Source organism: Schistocerca serialis, chromosome 1, assembly GCF_023864345.2.
Source record: "Schistocerca serialis cubense isolate TAMUIC-IGC-003099 chromosome 1, iqSchSeri2.2, whole genome shotgun sequence".
NCBI classification, from domain to species: Eukaryota; Metazoa; Arthropoda; class Insecta; order Orthoptera; family Acrididae; genus Schistocerca; species Schistocerca serialis.
This window is the reverse complement of record NC_064638.1, coordinates 1,049,704,759-1,049,730,506: the sequence shown is the minus strand read 5'-3', so window position 1 is coordinate 1,049,730,506 and position 25,748 is coordinate 1,049,704,759. Positions and strand designations below refer to the sequence as shown.

The following is a 25,748-nucleotide window of genomic DNA, read 5'->3' as shown; positions in this document are numbered from 1 at the left end:
TTCTTCCATCGACCGATAGACTAGGCGTGTTCCTGTCAGCATCTTCACGCAACAACACGTCTCAGATGCTTCGACTACCTTAGTTCTCCTGCAATCCACATAAAGTAATTACGAGGATCGTTCAGTAAATAATGCAATAATTTTCTCGGCCAATTTAGATTGAAAAAATGCAGAATTACGTATGGGATATCGTAGAATATTCCCACTTCAGCCCCTATAGCTTTATGAAGTTATGATATGTGGCGGCGCTATACGAGCCTTCAAAATGGCGTCCGTAACGGAGGTGCGTTCCAAGCAGAGAGCTGTTCCCGAGTTTCTTTGGGCAGAAAACCATAGCATCGCAGATATTCATAGGCGCTTGTCAAATGTCTACGGAGACCTGGCAGCGAATAAAAGGACGGTGAGCCGTTGGGCAAGGCGTATGTCATAATCACTACAAGGGCGCGCAAACCTGTCCGATCTCTCGCGTGCCTGCCGACCGCACAGATCTATGACTCCAGCAATGTTGGAACGTGCAGCCACTTTCATTCGAGGTGATCGACGGATCACAATCAAACACCTCAATGCACAACAGGACTTCTCTGTTGCTAATGCTGACACGATCGTCCACCAGTTGGGGTACTCAAAGGTGTGTGCCCGCTGAGTTTCTCGCCGCCTAACAAAAGACCATAAAGAGCAATGAAGGGCAATCTGTGCGGAAATGTTTGCGCGATACGAGGGAAGTTATTGCAGCAGCAAGACCTTGGCTCCGACGTCGACTAGTGGAGTGGTACCACGCGGGCATACTGGTCCTTCCAGGAAGGTGGCGTAAGGCCGTCGCACTGAACAGAGATTTTGTTCAAAAATACGGTTTTGTAGCCAAAAGAGTGGGGAATAATTTGACGTATTGGGATCCTGAATAAAACCAACCTGATTTCAGAAAAAATGTGTTGCACTACTTATATAAATGTAAATTAATGCAGATGAATAGGAAAAAGAATCCCGTAATGTTTGAATACTCCATTAGTAGTGTAGCGCGTGACGCAGTCACGTCGATTAAATATTTGGGCGTAACATTGCAGAGCGATATGAAGTGGGACAAGCACGTAATGGCAGTTGTGGGGAAGGCGGATAGTCGTCTTCGGTTCATTGGTAGAATTTTGGGAAGATGTGGTTCATCTGTAAAGGAGACCGCTTATAAAACACTAATACGACCTATTCTTGAGTACTGCTCGAGCGTTTGGGATCCCTGTCAGGTCGGATTGAGGGAGGACATAGAAGCAATTCAGAGGCGGGCTGCTAGATTTGTTACTGGTAGGTTTGATCATCACGCGAGTGTTACGGAAATGCTTCAGGAACTCGGGTGGGAGTCTCTGGAGGAAAGGAGGCGTTCTTTTCGTGAATCGCTACTGAGGAAATTTAGAGAACCAGCATTTGAGGCTGAGTGCAGTACAATTTTACTGCCGCCAACTTATATTTCGCGGAAAGATCACAAAGATAAGAGAGATTAGGGCTCGTACAGAGGCATATAGGCAGTCACTTTTCCCTCGTTCGGTTTGGGAGTGGAACGTGGAGAGAAGATGCTAGTTGTGGTACGAGGTACCCTCCGCCACGCACAGTATGGTGGATTGCGGAGTATGTAGATATAGATGTTATTGAACGCCCCTCGTACATAGATGTAAAGCGTAAACTAGAACCGTTTGCAGCTGCTTTTGGCACTCGTCGAGATTAAAAAGAGACGACAGCGTCGGCTAACGAATACACACGCGCGCAGGCAGCGGCACCAACTTGTGTGGAGACGGCTGACGCAAGCGCTCTCTGCTAAATACAGAGGGGAATGTTTTGCCCCGGGACTGCGAGGACTGCCGCCACACCCCGGCTGCCGCCCTTCGCCTGAGCCGGCAAATTACTGCCGACCGGACCAAAGTGCCGGCGTCCCCTGCGGCTATTCACAGGATATTGCGACGCACAAGCAGAGGCGCGCCTCGCACGGGAAATGAAGCAATCGCGGCCGCTGCAGCTCCACAGCTCAGGCTCAAACATCTGCCGCCACGGCTCCTCCGCTGCGCTTGTTACACACAGGCAATATGTCGTGAATACCGTTCGCGTGCTATGCGCTCTGAAAGTATACCATCTGATCAAAAGTATTCGCTCGCTCTGTCCGGGGCATGCCGTTCCCGCCAGCACACCACCGTTTCACAGCGCAACATCTGGCAGGAACTTATAAAATCCGCTCATCTTCTGTAAAGGAACACACATTGGTCATCATCAGCAATGACCAGTGCACTGGAGATGGTCGCCAGAAAATCTGGGGCACTCATAAACGAAGTCAAGAAGGGTCATGATACCGCACAACTACAGCCACTGTGGGTGGGAGACCAGTCCTACAAAAGAGTTAGCGAACTGGGAGCGGTCTTCACGGAGAACTCATTATGCGAGGTAGAGATCAACGCCAGGATTCTGGCAGGAGAGCGATCGTTCTACTGCCGGACACAACTCTCTAGTTTCGGTTCAAGATTCGATTGTATAAAACCCAGATCCAACCTGTGGTGCCACGTACGTGTGGTACGTAGCGTATCCGAAAGCAGGGCTTTCAGGAACTTATCGTACGAGGGTGAGTCAAATGAAAACCTTGAATTTGTAATAACAAATCGAAATTTCGCGCAGTTATCCTGTAAGTTGGTAAGCGTGCTACAAACAGCGTGCAGAATGGCCTGTAGGTGGCAGCATAGTGCAGATGCACACATACCGTCGCAGTATCAGTATAAAGATGGCCGCCCCACTTGCGACTTGCACCAGGGAAGAACAGCGTTCTGCTATTCGGTTTTTGCGTAGTGAAGGTGAGAAACCTATTGAAATTCATCGACGAATGAAGGTTCAGTACGGTGATGCATGTTTGTCACAGCAGCAAGTCTACGAATGGAGTAGGAAGTTCGCAAACGATATGACTTCAATGGAAGATGCTCCTCGTCCAGTTCAGATACGAGTTGTCACTCCACAGAACATTCAGCAGTTGAAGCCATAGTGAAGGAAAACCGCCGAGTAACACTGAATGACATTGTAGAATGTTTACAGATTAGTCATGGGTCAGCACACCACATTGTGCATGATAAGCTCCAGTTTCACAAAGTGTCTGCAACATGGGTGCCACGGCAGCTGACTCCTGAAATGAGAGAACGACGTGTTGATGCTTGTGAAGAACTTCTTCGGCGCTTTGAACGAGAAGGTGATGCCTTCCTTGAAAAAATCGTTACTGGGGACGAAACCTGGGTTCACTTCCCCCAACCGTAAATGAAGAGAGTGAGCAAGGAATGGCACCATTCATCACTACCAAAACCAAAGAATTTTCGAACAGAACCATCAGCAGGGAAGGTTATGCTGACTCTCTTTTGGGACGAAAAAGGCGTCATTTTGGAGCACAACATGCCTAGAGGGACCACTGTCACCAGTGTATCATACACAGATCTCCTAAAAAAAAAAAAAATCATCTGCGGCCTGCAATCAAATCAAAGCGACGTGGATTGCTGTCAGCAGGTGTCCTTTTGCAACATGACAATGCAAGGCCCCACACTGCCCGTACAACAGTTCCAACAATCACAGACCTGCATTTTTAGTGTCTTCCTCATCCACCATACTCACCAGACCTTGCTCCAAGTGATTTCCATACGTTTGGACCACTCAAAGACGCAATGGGAGGAAAGAAGTTCCGTTCTGATGAAGAGGTACGCCACGTGGTGCATGAGTGGTTGCGCCGACTACCAAAAGAATTTTTTTATAAAGTGATTTATGCACTTTGCAAGCGCTGGAGGACTTGCATTGAGCGTGGGGGAGATTATGATGAAACGTGATACAGCTTTGTACCACTTCTGCACAATAAAAAATATTTAAAAAAATATTTAAGGTTTTCATTTGACTCACCCTCGTATTTGAGAAGAAAGTGGAAGCAAGAGACATGTGGTCATTTGAAAGACAATAGATGGCCATGGCAGCTCCTGGATTTCACCCGCATAGCTGGGAGACCCCCAGAAATGTCAAGGAAGGTATGTCCACTATGAAGTCCTGCAATACTCACCAATAGATGTGGATGGAAGGCAAATGGCAACGGTGGATAGAAGGCGATGGAGAAAGAAACTTGTAGCACAGTGCTGTCTATTGGGCGTGATCGCGTAAAAGTAAAGTAAGGAATCTACTTGGGCACTCTTACACTATCTGAGCAAACGTATCCTGACACCCCAATGTAATGCGTAATTGATCACGAGTGGAGGACCCCCTTCCCCCCAAAGAATTGCACTGTCATTACAGACGCAGTTAAAGTAAAATGAGTCGGTCAGGAGAAATCATTTACGTCGAACGTGGACTAGTCATATCTACATCTACGTGATTACTCTGCTATTCACAATAAAGTGCCTGGTACAGGGTTCAATGAACTACCTTCAAGCTGTCTCTCTACTGTTCTACTCTCGAACGGCACGCGGGAAACACGAGCACTGATTTCTCTTATTTCATCGTGATGATCATTTCTCCAAATGTAGGTGGGTGCCAACAGAATGTTTTCGCAATCGGAGGAGGAAACTGGTGATTGAAATTTCATGAGAAGATCCCGTCGCAACGAAAAACGCCTTTGTTTTAATGATTGCTACTCCAATTCACGTATCGGGTCTGTGACACTATCTCCCCTATTTCGCGATAATACAAAGCGAGGTGCCCTTCTTTGTACTTTTTCGATGTCTTCCGTCAGTCCCATCTGACGCGGATCCCACACCGCACAGTAATACTACAGAATAGGGCAGAAAAGCGTGGTGTAAGCAGTCTCTTTAGTAGACCTGTTGCACTTTCTAAGTGTTCTGCCAATGGATCGCAGTCTTTGGTTTGCTCTACCCATAATATTATCTACGTGATCGTTGCAATTTAGGTTATTTGTAATTGTAATCCCTAAGCATTTAGCTGAATTTACAGCCTTCAGATTTGTCTGACTTATCGCGTAATCGAAATTTAGCTGATTTCTTTTAGTACTCAAGTGAATGACTTCACACTTTTCTTTATTCAGGATCAATTGTCACTTTTCGCACCATACAGATATCTTGTCTAAATCATTTTGCAAGTCCTTTTGATCATCTGACGACTTTACAAGACGGTAAATGACAGCATCACCTGCAAACAATATAAGACGGCTACTCAGATTGTCTCCTATGTCGTTAATATAGATCAGGAACAATAGAGGGCCCATAACACTTCCTTGGGGAACGCCGGATACTATTTCTGTTTTACTCGATGACTTTCCGTCTATTACTAGGAACTGTGACCTTTCTGACAGGAAATCACGAATCCAGTCGCACAACTGAGGCGATATTCCATAGGCGCACAGTTTGGTTAGAAGACGCTTGTGAGGAACGGTGTCGAAAGCCTTCTGGAAATCTGGACGTCACCTGAGTAACAAATCCAGCTGCCCAAGCCGAATGTTGGTGATGTCACTGTGAAGTGGAAGGCGAAGGAACTACGACATAGCTGTGCGGGGTAGCCGCGCGGTCTTTGGCGCCTTGTCACGGTCCGCTCGACTCCCCCCGTCGGAGGTTCCAGTCCTCCCTCGAGCATGGGTGTGTGTGTTGTCCTTAGCGTAAGATAGATTAAGTAGTGTGAAAGCCTAGGGACCGATGACCTCAGCAGTTTGGTTCCACAGAACTTATCACAAATTTCCAATTTCTGAACTACCACAGATAAACCAAGACCAGGCAGACCTCATGTACTGATGGAGAGGGAGTGTTGAGAAACACGGAGAATGGTTGTAAAAAATAGCATGAAATCAGCGGAAAGAATCCCTCGTGAGTACCAAAGTCCTACCAGCACTCCAGCTAGCACAATGACTGTGCATAGCGCGTGAAAAACAAAGGAGTATGGTGGTCGAGCAGCTCCTCATAAGCGACACATTTCTACGCTAAGCGATAGTTGAGGTGATGCAAAGAGCAACACCACTAGTCAGTGGATGGCTAGACACGAGTGATTTGGAGCGATGAATCAGGTCACACCCCGTATGGAAATTTGATGGAAGGGTTTGGGTTAGGCGAATTCCTGGAGAACGTTACCTTCTATCAGGTATAGGGCCAACAGTGAACTGCAGAGTTGATGCTGCTATGATATGGGGGTGTTTTCCGTGGTTAGGGCGTGGTCCTATTATTATGTTTAAGAACACGTTAAATGTTGAAGGGCATGAACACACTTTACAGCACTGTGTACCGTATACACTAGAATAACAGTTCGGAGACGATAATTAATTGCAACAGCGTGACACTACAACATGTCATAAATAAGCATCTGCGAGGCAATAGTTTATGGACAGTTAACATTCATATCACTTCTACAAGTATATCTGCTATGTCATGGCGTTACAGACCAAGGGAAAAAGGAAAATACATATCTATCAGCATTTCTGTACTTGGAGCAAGTAGTTGGCCATGTGGAATCTACAAGGGGCCTTCACGAAATAAATCAAATAGTGTTTTGGCAGGATAAATGGATTACGAGATATTCCGCAACTGTTTCCTTTTTGGAAAAAGTGTATTACAAAAGTCAGTCGCAAGCAGTCAAATGGCTCTAAGCACTATGGGACTTAACATCTGAGGTCATCAGTCCCCTAGACTTAGAACTACTTAAACCTAACTCAGCTAAGGACATCACACACATCCATGCCCGAGGCAGGATTCGAACCTGTGACCGTAGCAGCAGCGCGGTTTCGGACTGAAGCGCCTAGAACCGCTAGGCCACAGTGGCCGGCGCAAATAGTCACACTTGATAATTAGCTCCCGCCATAAGTAACGATCATTTTAAGATTTAAAATAAAATAAAACATTAACAAATAACTATTTCTGAAATGACATAAAATGAAATTACTTAAAATTTTAAACATTTTATAACTGAACCTGAACATGCAGATAACGTAGACTCACAATATTTAAAATTTAATACTCTCAAAAATTGTACCTGACTAATCACGAGATGTGAAAAGTTAATATTCTTCAAAATAACATAGAGAAATCTGTAAAATAATATGTCATCTACAGAAATAGTTATTAATTAATATCCTTTTTTAGATCTGAAAATGATCGTTACTTATGATCGAAACAAGTCATCAAGTGTGACCATTTGGAACTGACTGTTAGAAGAAATATTTTGAACAACAAGTAATTTTTATTGGATGCTGCACTACACTTCAAAGTGAGGAAGATACATGACACCCTGTATAAACATAGTCGCCGAGTCTCTGTAAATAACGATCGGGACATTGTACCAATCGTCGTCCAGCAGATGTGCAAAACTATAGGCCTATATCTCTGACATCGATCTGTTGAAGAATTTTAGAACATATTTTTTGCTCGCGTATCATGTCATTTCTGGAAACCCAGAAACTACTCTGTAGGAATCAACATGGATTCCGTAAACAGCGATCGTATGACACCCAACTCGCTTTGTTTGTTCATGAGACCCAGAAAATATTAGATACAGGCTCCCAGGTAGATGCCATTTTCCTTGACTTCCGGAAGGCGTTCGATATAGTTCCGCACTGTCGCCTGATAAACAAAGTAACAGCCTACGGAATATCAGACCAACTGTGTGGCTGGATTGAAGAGTTTTTAGCAAACAGAACACAGCACGTTGTTCTCAATGGAGAGACGTCTACAGACGTTAAAGTAACCTCTGGCGTGCCACAGGGGAGTGCTATGGGACCATTGCTTTTCACAATATATATAAATGACCTAGTAGATAGTGTCGGAAGTTCCATGCGGCTTTTCGCGAATGATGCTGTAGTATACAGAGAAGTTGCAGCATTAGAAAATTGTAGCGAAATGCAGGAAGATCTGCAGCGGATAGGCACTTGGTGCAGGGAGTGGCAATTGACCCTTAACATAGACAAATGTAATGTATTGCGAATACATAGAAAGAAGGATCCTTTATTGTATGATTATATGATAGCGGAACAAACACTGGTAGCAGTTACGTCTGCAAAATATCTGGGAGTATGCGTACGGAACCATTCGAAGTGGAATGATCATATAAAATTAATTGTTGGTAAGGCGGGTGCCAGGTTGAGATTCATTGGGAGAATCCTTAGAAAATGTAGTCCATCAACAAAGGAGGTGCCTTACAAAACACTCGTTCGACCTATACTTGAGTATCGCTTATCGGTGTGGGATCCGTACCAGGTCGGGTTGACAAAGGAGATAGAGAAGATCCAAAAAAGAGCGGTGCGTTTCGTCACAGGGTTATTTGGTAAGCGTGATAGCGTTACGGAGATGTTTAGCAAACTGAAGTGGCAGACTCTGCAAGAGAGGCGCTCTGTATCGCGGTGTAGCTTGCTGTCCAGGTTTCGAGAGGGTGCGTTTCTGGATGAGGTATCGAATATATTGCTTCCCCCTACTTATACATCCCGAGGAGATCACGAATGTAAAATTAGATATTCGAGCGCGCACGGATGCTTTCCGGCAGTCGTTCTTCCCGTGAACCATACGCGAGTGGAACGGGAAAGGGAGGTAATGACAGTGGCACGTAAAGTGCCCTCCGCCACACATCGTTGGGTGGCTTGCGGAGTGTAAATGTAGACGTAGATGTAAATTCCTTACGATACAAATCCGCTTTTGGTCACGGAACCATTCGAAAAAACCGATGTATAAACGTCCTCATGGTTGGAAAATCTATTTCCCTCAGACGTTATTTCATCTGCAATATCTGGAGTGTTAGGCGGATCAGTATCACCCACGCCTGTGTAGCCTTGGTCAAATTGGTGGCACCATTTCACAACGCCATAATTTCACTGAGAATCTGCGTGCAATTTAATTTCACGACGGCTGGATGCGACATTACGTTCCGTCCATGTACTGCCACACTGAGAGCCTGTGTGCAATTTAACTTTTCACCCATAAGAATCCTGTTCCCCGCGTAGTGCGACTTTGGTGAACATCTACAGCTGCCACGCCATTTCAGATGCACGCTGTGACGCACCTGCTATCTGTACCGCAGCAGATCTGCGACTGCGAGAAACCCGAAACATCTGCGCTCTTCTGACAACGCGCCACACTTGCACAATAGCCTTAGCGTGGGGCGAAGACCATAAACACGAAGCTCTTCCACATTTAGGACAACATGAATTAAATATCGCTCCACAAGGACCTTCTTTTGTTGGCTTCATTATGTGGGTGGCACAATCATGAGGTGTTGGCTTACACAAGATCTGATAATACTCTAGGGCAAAGAGTGTGCGGAAATCCCACAAACTCAAATAGATATTCAGATGCTAGTTCGCACTACCACCCAGCCCAGAAGCAACCAGTGCCTGACGTTGAGTTTTCGGGTGCGTTCCGCATCAGTGGCAATAACAGCTTGGAATCGCAGCTGCATTTGTTAAAGGAGACACTGAAAGCCAACAGCTAAGATGTTTGTCCAAAGACATTGCTTTCAAAGTAAATAGTATTATACCAATGCGTGGTGTCTCTTTTTTTCGGACGTGTCCGAAAGCACACACCACGCGGAATCCGCCGCTATGATACATTGTATGTAAACTGAAGGTGGAGGGGCGAGAAACGAAAGGAAAGGTAAGGGGCTACTGAAGTCAGCTGCATTAGGACATTACGCGGAATCAGCAGCGACGATTAAAAATGTATGCCACACCAGGATTCGAACACAAAATCGCCTGCTTACTAGGCAGGTGCCTTAACCACTGCGCCATTCGGACACAGTACTCTTCGCAACTGCGTAGACCAGAGGTTCCCAACAAAATTTTCTCGAGGACCCTCTCATCGAGCATGATTGGTACCTTGGCATATCACAGTATCAGGTACCTAAAAAAGCCAAATTCAAGAGTCTTTTTATACGTTTTCTATTTTTGGTACTTAGAAAAAACATTGACATATTCATTATTGAAAAAATATTGAGCGACCAAAACAAAAAAAATCTGTTATCATACGAAAAATATTTAACATATTTTTTATTCTAATAGCATCTTGAGGATCCCTCTGGCATAGCTCGCGGACCCCTGGAAGTCCGTGGACCACCTATTGGGAACCACTGGCGTAGACTATCTCGGCACGCCTCATGGGCGATCAGCACTCCCATCGAGCGCCACCTATGTGCAGTCCCTGTCCATTTCCTCCATGCTCGGTACTCTGAGATTAACACAGGAGGTCGGACGTACTTTACTTTCTCCCCTCTCCACCTTCAATTTACATATAATGTTTCGCAGCTACGGATTCCGCGTGGTGTCTGCTCTTTCGGATACCTCCGAAAGAACAGAATAGATCCACCTCCTTCAATGTGGATGCACAAGTACGTCCGAACTCCTGTGGGAATCTCTGAGTAGCGAGCATGGAGGAAATGGGCAGGGAATGCTGATAGGTGGCAGTCGGTGGTAGTGAAGGTCGGCCATGAGGCGTGCCGAGACAGTCCGCTAAGTTGCGCTGAACACTGTCCGGATGGCGCATTGGTTAATGCACCAGTCTAGTAAATAGGAGATCCCGGGTTCGAATCCCATTCCGGCACATATTTATACTAGTCCGCGCTGATTCCGCGCAATGTTCTGATGCGGCTGACATCATCAATAATTCTTTTCCTTTCCTTTCTCCCCTCTCCATCTTTGAGTTACATGTAAGAAATAGAATTAATTATGCTAATAAGAAGGTCAAAGAACCACCTTAACGCTCTATAAGGTTAAAGTTTGTTTCCCGAGCTACTGACAGCATAAGCAACATTGTTCGGGAGAATGCCATTGCGAAGCAAAAGCAAAGTTCCATCTTCTGGTGCTGGTGGATCGATCGACCGCCGTTCATCTTTCGCCAGTGGCATCACCGGATGCAGTATGAAAGGGCGCATCGTCAGCACACTACCCTCCCAGTCGTTGTCAGCTTTCTTTATCCAGGAGCCGCTACTTCTCGCTGAAGTAGTTGCTCAGTTGGCATCACGAGGCAGACATTGCCCCTGGTCCAGTCAGGTCACCCACGGAAAATTCGTGGCAGTACCAGGAATCGAATCCATGTCCTCCGCATAGGAGGCAGAAACGCTGAGCACCGAGTTACGGAGGCTGACGGAAATGAAGGTCTCTTTCCGACGTAAAACGGACGCGCCAGATCATCTTCACATTGCAGGAATCTACGAGGAGAATTCAATGAGTAATACATTTTTTCTCGGCCAGTTTCTCTTGAAAAAATACGCAATTTGCTGTGAGACATCGTAGAATATTCCCACTTCTGCCCTTATAGTCTCACTAACTTCTGAAGGTGGCGGAGCTATACCATCAAAATGGCGCCTGAAACGGACATGCGTTCCAAGCAGAGAGCTGTCATTGAGTTGCTTTTGGCGGAAAACCAGAGCATCGTACATATTTAAAGGCGCTTGCAGAATGTCTACGGAGACCTGGCATTGAACAAAAGCACGGTGAGCCATTGACGAGACGTCTGTCATCATCGCAATAAGGTTGCGCAAACCTGACCGATCCCTCGCGTGCCGGCTGGCCGCAAACAGATGTGACGCCTGCAATGTTGGAACGTGCGGACACTCTCATTCGCCGCCAAAACAGTGCAGACGAACTTCTCCTTCTCATGACAGCGCAAGGTCTCACACAAGTCGGCGCTTCTTCCGAGAGGAGCTCACAAAGTTTCAATAAACCGTTCGTCCTCATCCACTCTACAGCCCAGATATCGTACCTTCCACCTTCCATCTATTTGGCGCAATGAAGGACACACTCCGCGGGACGCAGTACGTGGATGATAAGGAGGTTACTGATGCAGCAAGACGTTGGCTCTGGCGTCTACCAGTACAGTGGTACCATGCGGGTACACTGGCCCTCTCAGTAAGTTAAGTAAGGCCGTCGCATTGAACGGAGATTATGTTGTAAAAAAAAAAGGGGGGTCTTGTAACCAAAAGAGTGGGGAATAATATGGAATATTGCAATCCTGAATAAAACCAACTAGCCTTGAGAAAAAATGTGGTGCATTACTTATTGAACAGCCCTCGTATGGAGTGACATGCTGCTGTAGGAAAGCCTATATAACTGAAACTGGGACAGTGAGAGAAGGACTGAAGAGCACAAAGGTCACAAGCTTTTAAAACAAAGTGTGAAATATCCAGTAAATGGACACCTGGAGAAATGCGGCAAGATATAAATTCCAATAACGTATGGGTGTTTGCTGGCCATAGAATGCAATATTTATTGAAGGAATGTCCGAGAAGCGATTGAGCTTTCTAAGAATGAACTTAATTTCCACAGAGAAGACTGCAATTACTTCCTTTTGTAAGTGTTCAGCTAACTGGGGACACCAGGAGATCGCAATAGAGGAGTCGCAACGTCTATTGTCTGAGAAGAAATTTGAAGAGACGTGGGCTAGTGGGCTAGTTTTTACTTTCAAAGTCTATCTTTCTATTGCACGATGAAGCTACGAGCCATTTTATCGATATTCTCTCATTCTCTGGAACAGTACCTTCATATGCAGCTTACAACGGACAGTTGAAGACTGGGAATATAAAAGGCTCTAGGTGCCATAATAAGAAATTTTGAAGTTTTGTGTGAATTGGGGTCTACATGAAAAGCCCAACAACGTTTAAGGTTAAGACTCCACGAATGGAAATGCAGTACTTCAATGCAATCAACAACTGGCACGTGGTTTAACAGCCACTACTGTTAAAATATGAAAGGCTCAACGTTCCGCGCGATTACCCCTCAGTGTTAGATAAATGGCGAAGGCAGCAGATGATTATAACAGTTTGACTGGAAAGAAACGGCGAGTTAAAGGAGCAGATACTATGTCAGCAATGAGGAAAAAAATGAAAAATGGAGGGGATGAATACAGAAGTTCGAGTAATAAATATATTCCTGCAAAAGCTCATCGAGCTCAGCAGCAAGTCTCATTACTGATCGATAACCTAAATCACAGACAGACTGTTTATTCTTGATTTACCAAGCGTATTGTTTCCGATGTGAGGGGCATGATATTGCAATCAAGGCAAATAAAGCCATTTATCGTCAGTAACGTAAATGCATCGGACTTCTTATATCCGAAGAAAGCAGCAGACTGTAATACAAACACAGCAAATCCAGATGTATCCAAAGTACAGTTACTATGGTTAGACAAACATAAGCTTCACGTAGTTAGAACCAGACGCTTAAATGAAACTGGGGCCTGGGAAGGTATTCCCATTTTATTTTGAGAAAAGGTGTACAAGTACAGGACGTCAACAAAATTCAACTACCTGCCATGGGGTTACAAGCCAGATCTGTGAAGAACAGACGAAAGATTTGATTGAAATGATGCAGTACCTGATAAATAATGACAACATATAGTTTTACAACAGAAGAATGAACTTTTAGTATCTTTTTGCTGACTTTTGAACTATCGCACTTAGTAAGTTTTTCATAGTTTTACAGTTCAACCTTTGTCATTTCCTTTGGAAACTAGATCAATACTATGCTGAACTTTCAAATAAAACACGTTAATGAGTACAATTACGGCCATTACCTACCTAGTACACTTAAAAACTCATTTTCCTCAAATTCATGATTTTTGGCTCTTAGAGCCTGTTTTATTTCAAGTCTTCGATTTTAATTAATTTTCCCAATTGTAAGGTGCTGCTGCAAAATATCCTAGTACCCTGCATCTGATACGCTACTTTAACTTTTTTGATCACTAAACTTTTCTCAGTGTCTCCTTTGCCTAATCATAAAGTTGTTTTATGTAACAAGCGTAAGTTGCATATTTTAATTTGTCGAAGAAAAGAAACCGTTGTCCTTCCTCATTTAAATCCAAGACCGTCACTACATTTCCATTGCTGTCAGTATCTGGAAAAAGAATGTTAAACGTGAAACAGTCAGTCTGCTGTCTGGAATAGTCTTAGCGGATTCCGAAATACCAAATTTCCTGTCCGTCAAAATTCGGAGTACATTAACTACTACAGCCATCAAACAGTTCTCGAAATTCACAAAAAAGAAAGATTTCTCGACAGTAGTCATATTAAATACCACGCAGTAAAGTGTCAGCCACGAATAAGCAAATAATACTTTACTGGCGTTCAAAAACGAAACTAAGAGATAAAGGGACGGACAAAACTACGAAATCTCAAATAGAGTTAAATCTAACACACGAAAAGAAACACGGGGCACAAAAATGTTCATGTGCACACGAAATGTTAGCCCCCGTAGGGCAAGGAGCCATCAGTTGACTAATTACGAATTCGTGGTGACTTAACAGTATTAAGGATATAATGAGAGCTTCATTTCAGTATTCCTTAGATCTGTTCTCGATAAGAAATTTCGATGAATATTCACTAAGTAATTCACAGGTATTTTAACTGTTCAGTGGCAGAACCAGTAACATACGGTCCTTGTAACATTTCATGAACGTCCTGCACGTCTCCACCACCTGCAGAACAAAATCCACAAACCTGGCAACAGCGTAGCGGGTGGTTAGCTTGTGTTAATTATCTGAGATAACAGTGCTCCATTAGCGCTACGTCATTTAAAAGAAAATGACCATCGCAAAGAGTAAAAAGGGTTCTGCGATATCTTGCTTGAAGAATTCCCTTACAGAACGTTCTTCCATGACTCGGCAATAATCGTCTACAGCAATTTTTTGCGAACTGACATGGTAGCGGAGCTGCAGGAGAAATGAAACAACGGGAAGTTTTTCGAGGGCTCTTCTACTACAACTTAACGCAATGGGATGAAAATGCGACGACGTTCCTAAGTAAAAGTCCTTTGCAAATTCTCTTCCTTTGTCTGGACACGACACGCGAACTCGAAAGAATGTTTCTCGTACTAGGCAGCGCACTAAAGGCGTAATATTGCTTGATTCTGTGACTTCCTAATGACCGGCAGGCGTTACAAAGACCGACTGTGAACATGCACTCACTCTGACAAGGAGAGGAGTAGGGTCGACTTTTTGAAACTATCAACACGATAATATAAATTATGGTCCCAGGCACCGCACTCTGCAGCCACTCACTCGGATTGGCCCTCGTTTGTTAGTAATCGACGAAAAAAATTTCGTTATTCTGAGTGACCTTGTAGGGCCTTAAATTTGAAAATAATACAACGAGTGATGTTATAGTTTAGTGGCTAGTATAAGAGATTGACATGCAGAAGGTCCTGGTTTCAAAACTTCAATCCCTTTTTATTTTTAAATAGTTATCGAAGTGACTGAAGTCATTATTTTTATTCGGTCAATTGGTTTGAATTTAATTTTTTGAAATTTCTGATCCTCTGTCTTGTCATTTTCATCATAGCAAAACTTTTTCGTTTGCTGTTATTTTTTGTTCCCATCATTCTGTTTTCCTTTGGAATCTTTTGTGAACTTGATTTTAACAATTTTTTGTATTAATTTTGATTTAATTTCCTCCCTTTGATTATTTTATATTTATATTTTCGTTCACGTTATAGCATTCATTATTTCTATTCCTCATTTTGCGCATTTATTAATAATCTCTTCTTTCTTTTGAATGTTCATCTGCGTTCTTTTGTCCATAGTGCAACAAGAATTTGTGTTTTAAATGTTTGCATGACGATTACCACCTAAAAAATTGTGCATCTTACACGTAACAAAAAATGCATTTTGGGCAAAATTGCAGAGCCAATATAGATTGTTTCGTCTTTTGTGGATCGGCATTTTCTAACGTTCAAACATTGTGATGAATAAATAAAACTAATTCAAATCGCACGCACAAAGATTCCAAATAGAAAAAGAATGATAGGAAGAAAAGAAAAAGCAAATGTAAAAGTTAATACGATGATTAAAATGACGTGACAAAGGATTAGAAATTTGAAAAAATTACATTAAAACGAATTAACTGAATAAAAATAACAATCAAAGTCGTTTCGATAACTACTTAAAAATAAAAACAATCTTAGTAGTTGACTAGAGTTGCCCCCTCAGCCTTTTGAGTTAGTCTTGTATGCTAACCATTTCGCTGCAATAACACTATACGTATAGCTGTCAATGTTAAGGGTAATCACGCAAAATTAGGACTTCTTTCGTCGATTACTCGCAAACAAGGGGTCACCAGGGTGAATAGCTCCAGAGTGAGATACCTGGGAGCCTAACCTACACCGAGCGAGGTGGCACACTGGCCTCGCATTCGGGAGGACGACGGTTCAATCCCGCGTCCGGCCATCCTGATTTAGGTTTTCCATGATTTCCCTAAATCGCTCCAGGCAAATGCCGAGATGGTTCCTTTGAAAGGGCACGGCCGACTTCCTTCCCCGTCCTTCCCTAATCCGATGAGACCGATAACTTACCAGTTTGGTCTCTCCCCCCCAAAAACCCAACCTAACCTACACTACCATATAGATGATTTCAAAGAGTCGGTCCCATCCCTGAGGACATCTCTTTGTGACAAGAATAACAGTAACCGAAATAGTAGTGCTACACCATAGCAGAATCACGCGCTCTGGAGCACTGAAAATTTGCAATGTCTGAGAAACGTCACCAAGCACGTAGACGATAGAAAGTGTTGGATAAATTTAAACTAGGCTTCTACTATATACTACACAGGTAACAACATTATCTGTTATTTTTTAAGAAACTGTCTTTGCTTCTCCTGTAAAATTTAATGAAATGGATTCACGAGGGTTTTCATTGCCTATTATCGATTCGAAGCCCGGCTCTCTAAGTTATGAGTAACCGCTTGAGTCCAATGGTTGGCGCGTCCTGTTGGCATTCCTGGAGGCGCTAATGGAGAAGTAAATAAAAGCTGCAGGCTGGCAAGCGCTGAATCAGTCGTTCGTGGAACTGTGGAGGCGCTATGAAGACAAGTAGTCAGGCGACAAGTTCGCAGATAGTCACTTCTAAGAAACAAGATGTGGAATCGGGAGAAATGAAAAGTTTTAGCTTCAGAGAATTCTGCATTCATGATCGTCTTGTTGACAAGTCAGTAACAGTTTTCCAGTACGGAATACACATGTCCCCTCCCCTGCCCCCCCCCCTCTCCCCCCCCCCACACAAAATAAAATTATTCTGTTAATATTATCATGTCTCATTGAAACATTTAGCCAGACTTCATTTTCCTGTCTCGTGATACTTCATACTGAAATTAATCAACAACATTAGCCGGCATGCTATTGACGTAGAGACGTTGCAAATAACAGCTTCAGACTTGCCGCCTTCAGTAGGGAGAGGGCAGCAATGCCATTCTTTTACACAGCGGTATATTTCTGTTTAACAGTACTTCACCACCTCAGAACCATTTTTCGTGTTGCATCCACAAAGAATCTTCCACTCTGCATTGCCGCGTGCGCTGTACTCTAGCTTCATGGCACATGAAAACAGCCTGCCACACTGAGACTCGAACCTGGAACTCTGAAACTAGCGGAGAATGCTCTTTCTGACTAAACCAGGGGCTCCTAATCTTTTCTACGTGGTGCCCTCTTTTACAACGCCACAGTATCTCATATCCCCCCCCCTCAATGCTTATTTAATTTATTGATTGATTAGCTATACCCGGCGAACTTCGTTACGCCTCTGAAAATCTTTATATGTTATAGCTGACGCGGCAAACGTTTGATTTGCCATATAAATTATCTCTAGTCTATAAGAATAATGTTTACGTGTAACACAATGTATACGTGTAACACAATAGCCGTTGTTGGCGGGAGGTCGTGACACAAACAATAACAATGGCCGAAAACTGCGTAGGGAGTGAGAAAAGGCTTAGGGGGAAGACCGGCAGTATCGTCCACTATTAGTTCTAGTGTTTCTACGGTAGACCGCGCGGATTTAACAATTGCAACCGATACACGGCTCGTCCATGAACGTACAAAGGTAGCGGCAATTTCGTGTTGAAACGTGTTCTCCAGCATTATGAATAAGGCCAAGCGCACACGCACCGATTTTTATCGTACGTAAAAATATTGTACGATGATTAAATTCTTTTAGAGGAACAAAGGAGAGCATAGGAACTTCTTTGTTCCACTAAAAGAATTTGATCGTACGATATATATAGGAGTTGGTGGTAAAAGGGTGAAAATTTAGGGTTGTGTGTATTTTTTAATGCCACATCATAAAAAAAAATTAAAAAGTTCTGTCCAAAAAAAAATTTTGGGGGTGGACCACCCTTATCACTTAGGGCTATGAAAAATAGATTACGATCGATTCTCATATGTGCCGAATATACATGTAAAATTTCATCAGAATCGATCAAGCCGTTTCGGAGGAGTATGGCAACTAACTGTGCCACGAGAATTTTATATATAAGCGTTTTTGATTCTTTCGAAAAACTTTATTTGAGAGTAATCTGCGATCGACACTTTAGTAAAAGAAGGGCTACCAAATGTAGAGTAATACTAAACTATAGCGTCCCAAAGGCCTCGGTAGCATTTTTGTGCTTTTTTCTGAGATGTCGGTGCCCCACTTATAAATCTCTCAACACCTCCCCCCCCCCTCCCCCCCCACCTTTAGAGGTTCGGAAGCACTGGACTGAACTATCCAGACGTGACACGTGGCTCACCTTCACAGCTGCAGATCTGTCAGCAGCTTTGGTACTTTTCAGACGTCGCAGATCTCCTGCATAACTTGCTGGACTAACTCTACATCTACATCCATATTCCGCAAGCCACCTGACGGTGTGTGGCGGGACTACCTCTATCGGTTCTCCCTTCTATTCCAGTCTCGTATTGTTCTCAGAAAGAAAGATTGTCGGTATGCCTATGTGTGGGCTCTAATTTCTCTGATTTTTATCCTCATGGTCTCTTCGCGAGATATACGTAGGAGGGAGCAATATATTGCTTGACTCCTCGGTGAAGGTATGTTCTCGAAACTTCAACAAAAGCCCGTACCGAGCTACTGAGCGTCTCTCCTGCAAAGTCTTCCACTGGAGTTTATCAATCGTCTCCGTAACGCTTTCGCGATTACTAAATTTTCCTGTAACGAAGCGCGCTGCTCTCCGTTGGATCTTCTCTATCTCTTCTATCAACCCTACCTGGTACGGATCCCACACTGGTGAGCAGTTTTCAAGCAGCGCACGAACAAGTGTACTGTAACCTACTTCCTTTGTTTTCGGATTGCATTTCCTTAGGATTCTTCCAATGAATCTCAGTCTGGCATCTGCTTTACCGACGATCAACTTTATATGATCATTCCATTTTAAATCACTCCTAATGCGTACTCCCAGATAATTTATGGAATTAACTGCTTCCAGTTGCTGACCTGCTATATTGTAGCTAAATGATAAAGGATCTTTCTTTCTATGTATTCGCAGCACATTACACTTGTCTACATTGAGATTCAATAGCCATTCCTTGCAGCATGCGTCAATTCGTTGCAGATCCTCCTGCATTTCAGTGCAATTTTCCATTGTTACAACCTCTCGATATACTACAGCATCATCCGCAAAAAGCCTCAGTGAACTTTCGATTCTATCCACAAGGTCATTTATTTATATTGTGAATAGCAACGGTCCTCCGACACTCCCCTGCGGCACAACTGAAATCACTCTTACTTCGGAAGACTTCTCTCCATTGAGAATGACATCCTGCGTTCTGTTATCTAGGAACTCTTCAAACCAATCAGACAATTGGTCTGATAGTCCAGATGCTCTTACTTCTGAAAGAATGGACATCACACAGAAATGCAGCCTAGAGGTTGTTTCCCGAACGAGTGCTTCGCTCTGCAGTGTGGCAGACTGAAACATGAACAGTTGCTAGCATGAGTTTCTTAGTAGTAGATACCTTAGGGGTTGCAAAGCAACTCAAATAGCTTGATACGGGCAAGTCTTCAGGTCCAGACTGTATACCGATTAGGTTCCTTTCACATTACGCTGATACAATAGCTCCCTACTTAGCAATCATATACAACCGCTCGCTCACCGATAGATCTGTACCTACAGATTGGAAAATTGCCCAGGTCGCACCAGTGTTTAAGAAGGGTAGTAGGAGTAATCAATTTAACTACAGACCTATATCATTGACGTCGGTTTGCAGTAGGGTTTTGGAGCATATACTGCATTCAAACATTATGAATCACCACGAAGGGAACGATCTATTGATACGTAATCAGCATGCTTTCAGAAAACATCGTTCTTGTGCAACGCAGCTAGCTCTTTATTCGCACGAAGTAATGGCCGCTATCGACAGGGGATCTCAAATTGATTCCGTATTTCTAGATTTCTGGAAAGCTTTTGACACCGTTCCTCACAAGCGACTTCTAATCAAGCTGCGGGCCTACGGGGTATCGTCTCAGTTGTGCGACTGGATTCGTGATTTCCTGTCAGGAAGGTCGCAGTTCGTAGTAATAGATGGCAAATCATCGAGTAAAACTGAAGTGATATCAGGTGTTCCCCAGGGAAGCGTCCTGGGACCTCTGCTGTTCCTGATCTATATAAACGACCTGGGTGACAATCTGAGCAGTTCTCTTAGGTTGTTCGCAGATGATCCTGTAATTTACCGTCTAGTAAGGTCATCCGAAGACCAGTATCAGTTGCAAAGCGATTTAGAAAAGATTGCTGTATGGTGTGGCAGGTGACGGTTGACGCTAAATAACGAAAAGTGTGAGGTGATCCACATGAGTTCCAAAATAAATCCGTTGGAATTCGATTACTCGATAAATAGTACAATTCTCAATGCTGTCAATTCAACTAAGTACCTGGGTGTTAAAATTACGAACAACTTCAGTTGGAAAGACCACATAGATAATATTGTGGGGAAGGCGAGCCAGAGGTTGCGTTTCATTGGCAGGACACTTAGAAGATGCAAAAAGTCCACTAAAGAGACAGCTTACACTACACTCGTTCGTCCTCTGTTAGAATATTGCTGCGCGGTGTGGGATCCTTACCAGGTGGGATTGACGGAGGACATCGAAAGGGTGCAAAAAAGGGCAGCTCGTTTTGTATTATCACGTAATAGGGGAGAGAGTGTGGGAGATATGATACGCGAGTTGGGATGGAAGTCATTAAAGCAAAGACGTTTTCCGTCGCGGCGAGATCTATTTACGAAATTTCAGTCACCAACTTTCTCTTCCGAATGCGAAAATATTTTGTTGAGCCCAACCTACATAGGTAGGAATGATCATCAAAATAAAATAAGAGAAATCAGAGCTCGAACAGAAAGGTTTAGGTGTTCGTTTTTCCCGCGCGCTGTTCGGGAGTGGAATGGTAGAGAGATAGTATGATTGTGGTTCGATGAACCCTCTGCCAAACACTTAAATGTGAATTGCAGAGTAATCATGTAGATGTAGACAGTGTGCGCTACTTGAAACGTCCTAGAAGGAGGAAAAAAAAATACAGTTTGCTGGAATGGGATTCGAACCCGGAACGGCCGCATCCATGTCCAGCTACCCAGCTCTGTCCCCTCAGTGTCCAAGTCCAGCGCGAGCCACGGTTTTAGCCGGTGCCGGCTCGTGACTCACGTGTGTCCGCGGCGCGGCGACGTGTGGCGCTGCAGCAGGCCGCGGTCATGCTTGGCGCATCGCCGAGACACGGCGCCGCCTACGGCCGCTCACTCTGCCCGGGGCATGGTGCCGCTCCTGCAAGCACACCAACCACGTACAAACTCCGTTCGCTCACATCTCGTCACCTGTAAACAAACACACACTGCTCGTCATCAGGAATTTACCCTGTCTGACAAAAAAGTGAAGCACCCCGAACACACAGTCAAATGTGATTCTTGAGTTTCTCCCGGCGTATTTGATAGTCAAAATATCCACTGGTGTACTGCCGGTCTACAGTGTCCAACGGGAACACCAGAGGCACACTCGACTGATGTATCCGAGCAAGTCGGCGGTCGCTGAACATTGTTTGTCGGAAAATCACGCTGTGGAGTATGAACGCACGAGGATTCTGGTACAGACGTCGAGATACTGGGACAGCGTTGTGTGAGAGGCCATCGAAATTCGCACCAATGAAGACCTCATAAACCGTGACTGTGGCTATAATCTTAGCAAGGCTTGGGAACCAGCGATTGGGTTAATCAAGAGTAAATCGAGCAAACGTATAGCTGTGACGACCACGGCGGACAGAGCCATCACACCGTCATCTCAGACGCCGTCGCAATCTGTTCCACGACCGTGGCGCGTGGCGCGGACAGCGGAGGGAGAGAGCCGCGGGCGGAGGGTATTTAAATCGGCCGCCGCCGCGACCGAACCCAGTTCCCCCTGAACAGCCATAGCGTACGGTTCTCCGTACCGGCACGTTCACAGGAGCTCAGTCCGTCAGTTCACCTGATGATGGCGACATGTATGATCGCCGAAATATTGTGCCCGTTGGACACTGTAGACCGGAAGTACACCAGAGGACATTTTGACACAGTCAAATGTTAATATAATTACAATGAAATGAATAGTCCCAGCTGCATACAGGCGTTGATATAAGTCAACGGGGGCAGTTGAAAATATGTGCCCCGACCGGGACTCGAACCCGGGATCTCCTGCTTAAATGGTAGACGCTCTATCCATCTTTTTTTGTTTTTTTTTTTTAGTGTTCTCATTTTGTTCGATTTTGCGAGTTGCATTTGTTCGGTGCGGTTGTCCCATTACACTCGTTCAAGTTCAGTGTTGAGCCGCTGACTCAGTTTTTTATTACAGAGGGCAGCCAACTCTCTGACCGAACACGCTGAGCTACCGTGCCGGCGTCCAGCTGCGCCACCGAGGACACAGAGGCTAGTGCGACTGCAGGAACTTCTCTCTGGCACGCCTCCCGTGAGACCCACATTCGCAACTTATTGTCTCGTACTATATTCATAGTGCCCCTGCCCATTATACTCATTACTTGCGGCTTTACTGCCGATTCCCGTAAGAGTTCGGGGACTGTTTGTGCATCCGCACAGAAGAAGATGGTCAAATGGGCGGGCCGCGCGGGATTAGCCGAGCGGTCCAAGGCGCTGCTGTCACGGACTGTGCGGCTGGTCCCGGCGGAGGTTCGAGTCCTCCATCGGGCATGGGTTCAAATAGCTCTGAGCGCTATGCGACTTAACTGCTGAGGTCATCAGTCGCCTAGAACTTAGAACTAATTAAACCTAACTAACCTAAGGACATCACACACATCCATGCCCGAGGCAGGATTCGAACCTGCGACCGGAGCGGTCGCTCGGTTCCAGACTGTAGCGGCTAGAACCGCATGGCCACTCCGGCCGGCTCGGGCATGGGTGTGTGTGTTTGTCCTTAGGTTAATTTAGGTTAAGTAGTGTGTTAACTTAGGGACTGATGACCTTAGCAGTTTCACACACATTTGAACATTTAAACAAATGGGCGGTGAGCCTTAACTATATATAAATATGAAGATGGTATCTGTTCTTTCGGATATATCAATGTTAATGTTACTTCGTACACGTACACACCATCGGCGGGTATGCAAATAATTGGAGTTTCAGTTCTGTGTGACAGGTAGAACGGCCACCAGAGGACATATGCGTTATTCGTACTGGGTGCTGTTATCACGCCTGCTACGGTAAATAAGGAGCATGAGAAGCGTCAGATTTTGAGTGACCACTGAGAAGGAGACAGGAATTACCGCAAAGAAAACGGTCTATTGACACAGATTTTAGAAAACATCGTTCTTGTGCCACACAACTAGCTCTTTACTAACACGAAGTATTGAGTGCTATTGACAAGGGATTTCAGAGTGATTCCGTATTTCTACATTTCCAGAAGGCTTTTGGCACTCTACCACATAAGCGGCTTGTAGTGATATTGCGTGCTTATGGAATATCGACTCAGTTATGTGACTGCATTCGTGATTTCCTGTCAGAGAGGTCACAGTTCGCAGTAATCGACGGAAAGTCATCAAGTACAACAGAAGTGATTTCTGGCGTTCCCCAAGGTAGTGTTATAGGCCCTATGCTGTTCCTCATCTATATAAACGATTTAGGAGACAATCTGAGCAGCCGTCTTACGTTGTTTGCGGATGATGCTGTCGTTTATCGACTAGTAAAGCCATTAGAAGAACAAAACAAACTGAAAAACAATTTAGAAAGATATCTGTGTGATGCAAAAATTGGCAACTGATGCTAAATAATGAAAAGTGTGAGGTCATCCATATGAGTGCTAAAACGAATCGTTAAACTTCGATTACACGACAAATCAGTCAAATCTAAAGGCCGTAAATTCAAATAAATACCTAGGAATTACAATTACGAACATCTTAACTTGGAAGGAACACACAGAAAATGTTTTGCGGAAGGCTAACCAAAGACTGCGTTTGGGGAAGGCTAACCGCCGGCCGGAGTGGCCGAGCGGTTCTAGGTGCTACAGTCTGGAACCACGCGACCGCTACGGTCGCAGGTTCGAATCCTCCTTCGGGCTTGGATGTGTGTGATGTCCTCAGGTTAGTTAGGTTTAAGTAGTTCTAAGTTCTAGGGGACTGATGACCAAAGAAGTTAAGTCCCATAGTGCTCAGAGCCATTTTTTGAAGGCTAACCAAATACTGGGTTTTATTGGCAGAACACTTAGAAAAGTAACATGTCTACTAAGGAGACTGTCTACACTACGCTTGTCCGTCCTCTATTAGAATGCTGCTACGCGGTCTGTGATCCTTAACAGACAGGATTGACTGAGTACATCGAGAAAGTTCAAAGGAGGGCAGCACGTTTTGTATTATCGCGAAATAGGGGAGAGAGTGTCACTGAAATGATACAGCATTTGGGGTGGACACCATTAAAACAAAGGAGTTTTTCGTAGCGGCAGGATCTTCTCACGAAATTTCCGTCTCCAACTTTCTCCTCCGAATGCGAAAATATTTTGTTGACGCCGACTTAGTTAGGGAAATCAGAGCTTGCACCGAAAGATATAGGTGTTCGTCTTTTCCGCGCGATGTTCGAAATTGAACTAAGAGAATTATTGTGAAGGTGGTTAACGAACACTCTGCCAGTCACTTAAATGTGATTTGCAGGGTATCCATGTAGATGTAGACGTAGATGTACAGATACTGCGTATCCGTGTGAGACAGTGTTATCAGCGCTTGACAGAGTTCGAATGGGGCATCATCGGAGGTCTCCATTTGGCTGCTTGGAAGAAAGGTGGGGCATTCGGCTGTGACAGCGGCCTGACATTGGACTGCATGGGTACTTGGGGACAGGCGTAATCGACGTCTGACCAACACAAGGGAGGATCGCCGTATTGCGCACCAAGCATATGTCTTCACATATGCATCGCTATCCGACAACAAGTAATGGACTTCCTGTAACATTCTGATTGCCCCGTGACATCGATCTGAGACTACAAGCAGCAGTCGACTACGAAATTACCGAACCAAACGTAGGTTGCCGTTAACATCACAACCCAAACGGGGTCTGGAGTGTTTCCGCCAACCGATGGAGTGTTTCCGCGAACCGAAAGCATGGATTACTGATAAATGGCATTGCACTCTGTTCAGCCAGAAATTGCATTTCTTTTCCACCCTGTATTATCATCGTCAGTGATTATGGCGGCGACCTGATGCGACATCGCATTCTCCCAGCGTTTTGGAGAGGCACAGAGGTGTATGCCCCGTGGGTATCCTATGTAGAATTTTTACTGCATTTTCTAGTTCTGCTGCTTTGTGTTTTTAGTTTCGAAGGTGCATGTAAAATGTAGACTGACTGTTCTCAAAGCCCGGTTGTGTTCCTTGAACTTTATTCTGAAATCAGTGTATGAGTATTTTTGTATCCACTACAAATATCTACGAGAACAGACCACAAAGTCTGGTTTTGAATGAATGAGAAGTTATTATATTCAAATATCATAGTCTCACGAAGCTCGTAATTGATACAATTCTTTACACACGTGTCACTGCAGCGAGGGTTAACAAATACGGTGAGTGCCCGAAAAGTACGTTGAAAA

The 25,748-nt window shown here is 44.5% G+C and overlaps 1 protein-coding gene across 4 annotated transcripts in view; it reads right to left on the bottom strand.

Moving 5' to 3' along the window:
* LOC126414979 (uncharacterized) overlaps positions 1-25,748 on the bottom strand; it is a 220,464-nt gene that overhangs the window by 67,598 nt on the left and 127,118 nt on the right. For 2 of the 4 annotated variants that reach the window (XM_050083394.1, XM_050083395.1), the window contains exon 2: positions 21,345-21,461. The exons of 1 other annotated variant lie outside the window; for it this stretch is intronic. In XM_050083394.1, the coding sequence (XP_049939351.1) occupies positions 21,345-21,393 (49 nt within the window). In that variant the 5' untranslated portion in view covers positions 21,394-21,461. Of the gene's footprint in view, positions 1-21,244; positions 21,462-25,748 lie in introns of those variants that run through there. One more of the 4 variants, XM_050083396.1, reaches the window with a different exon arrangement.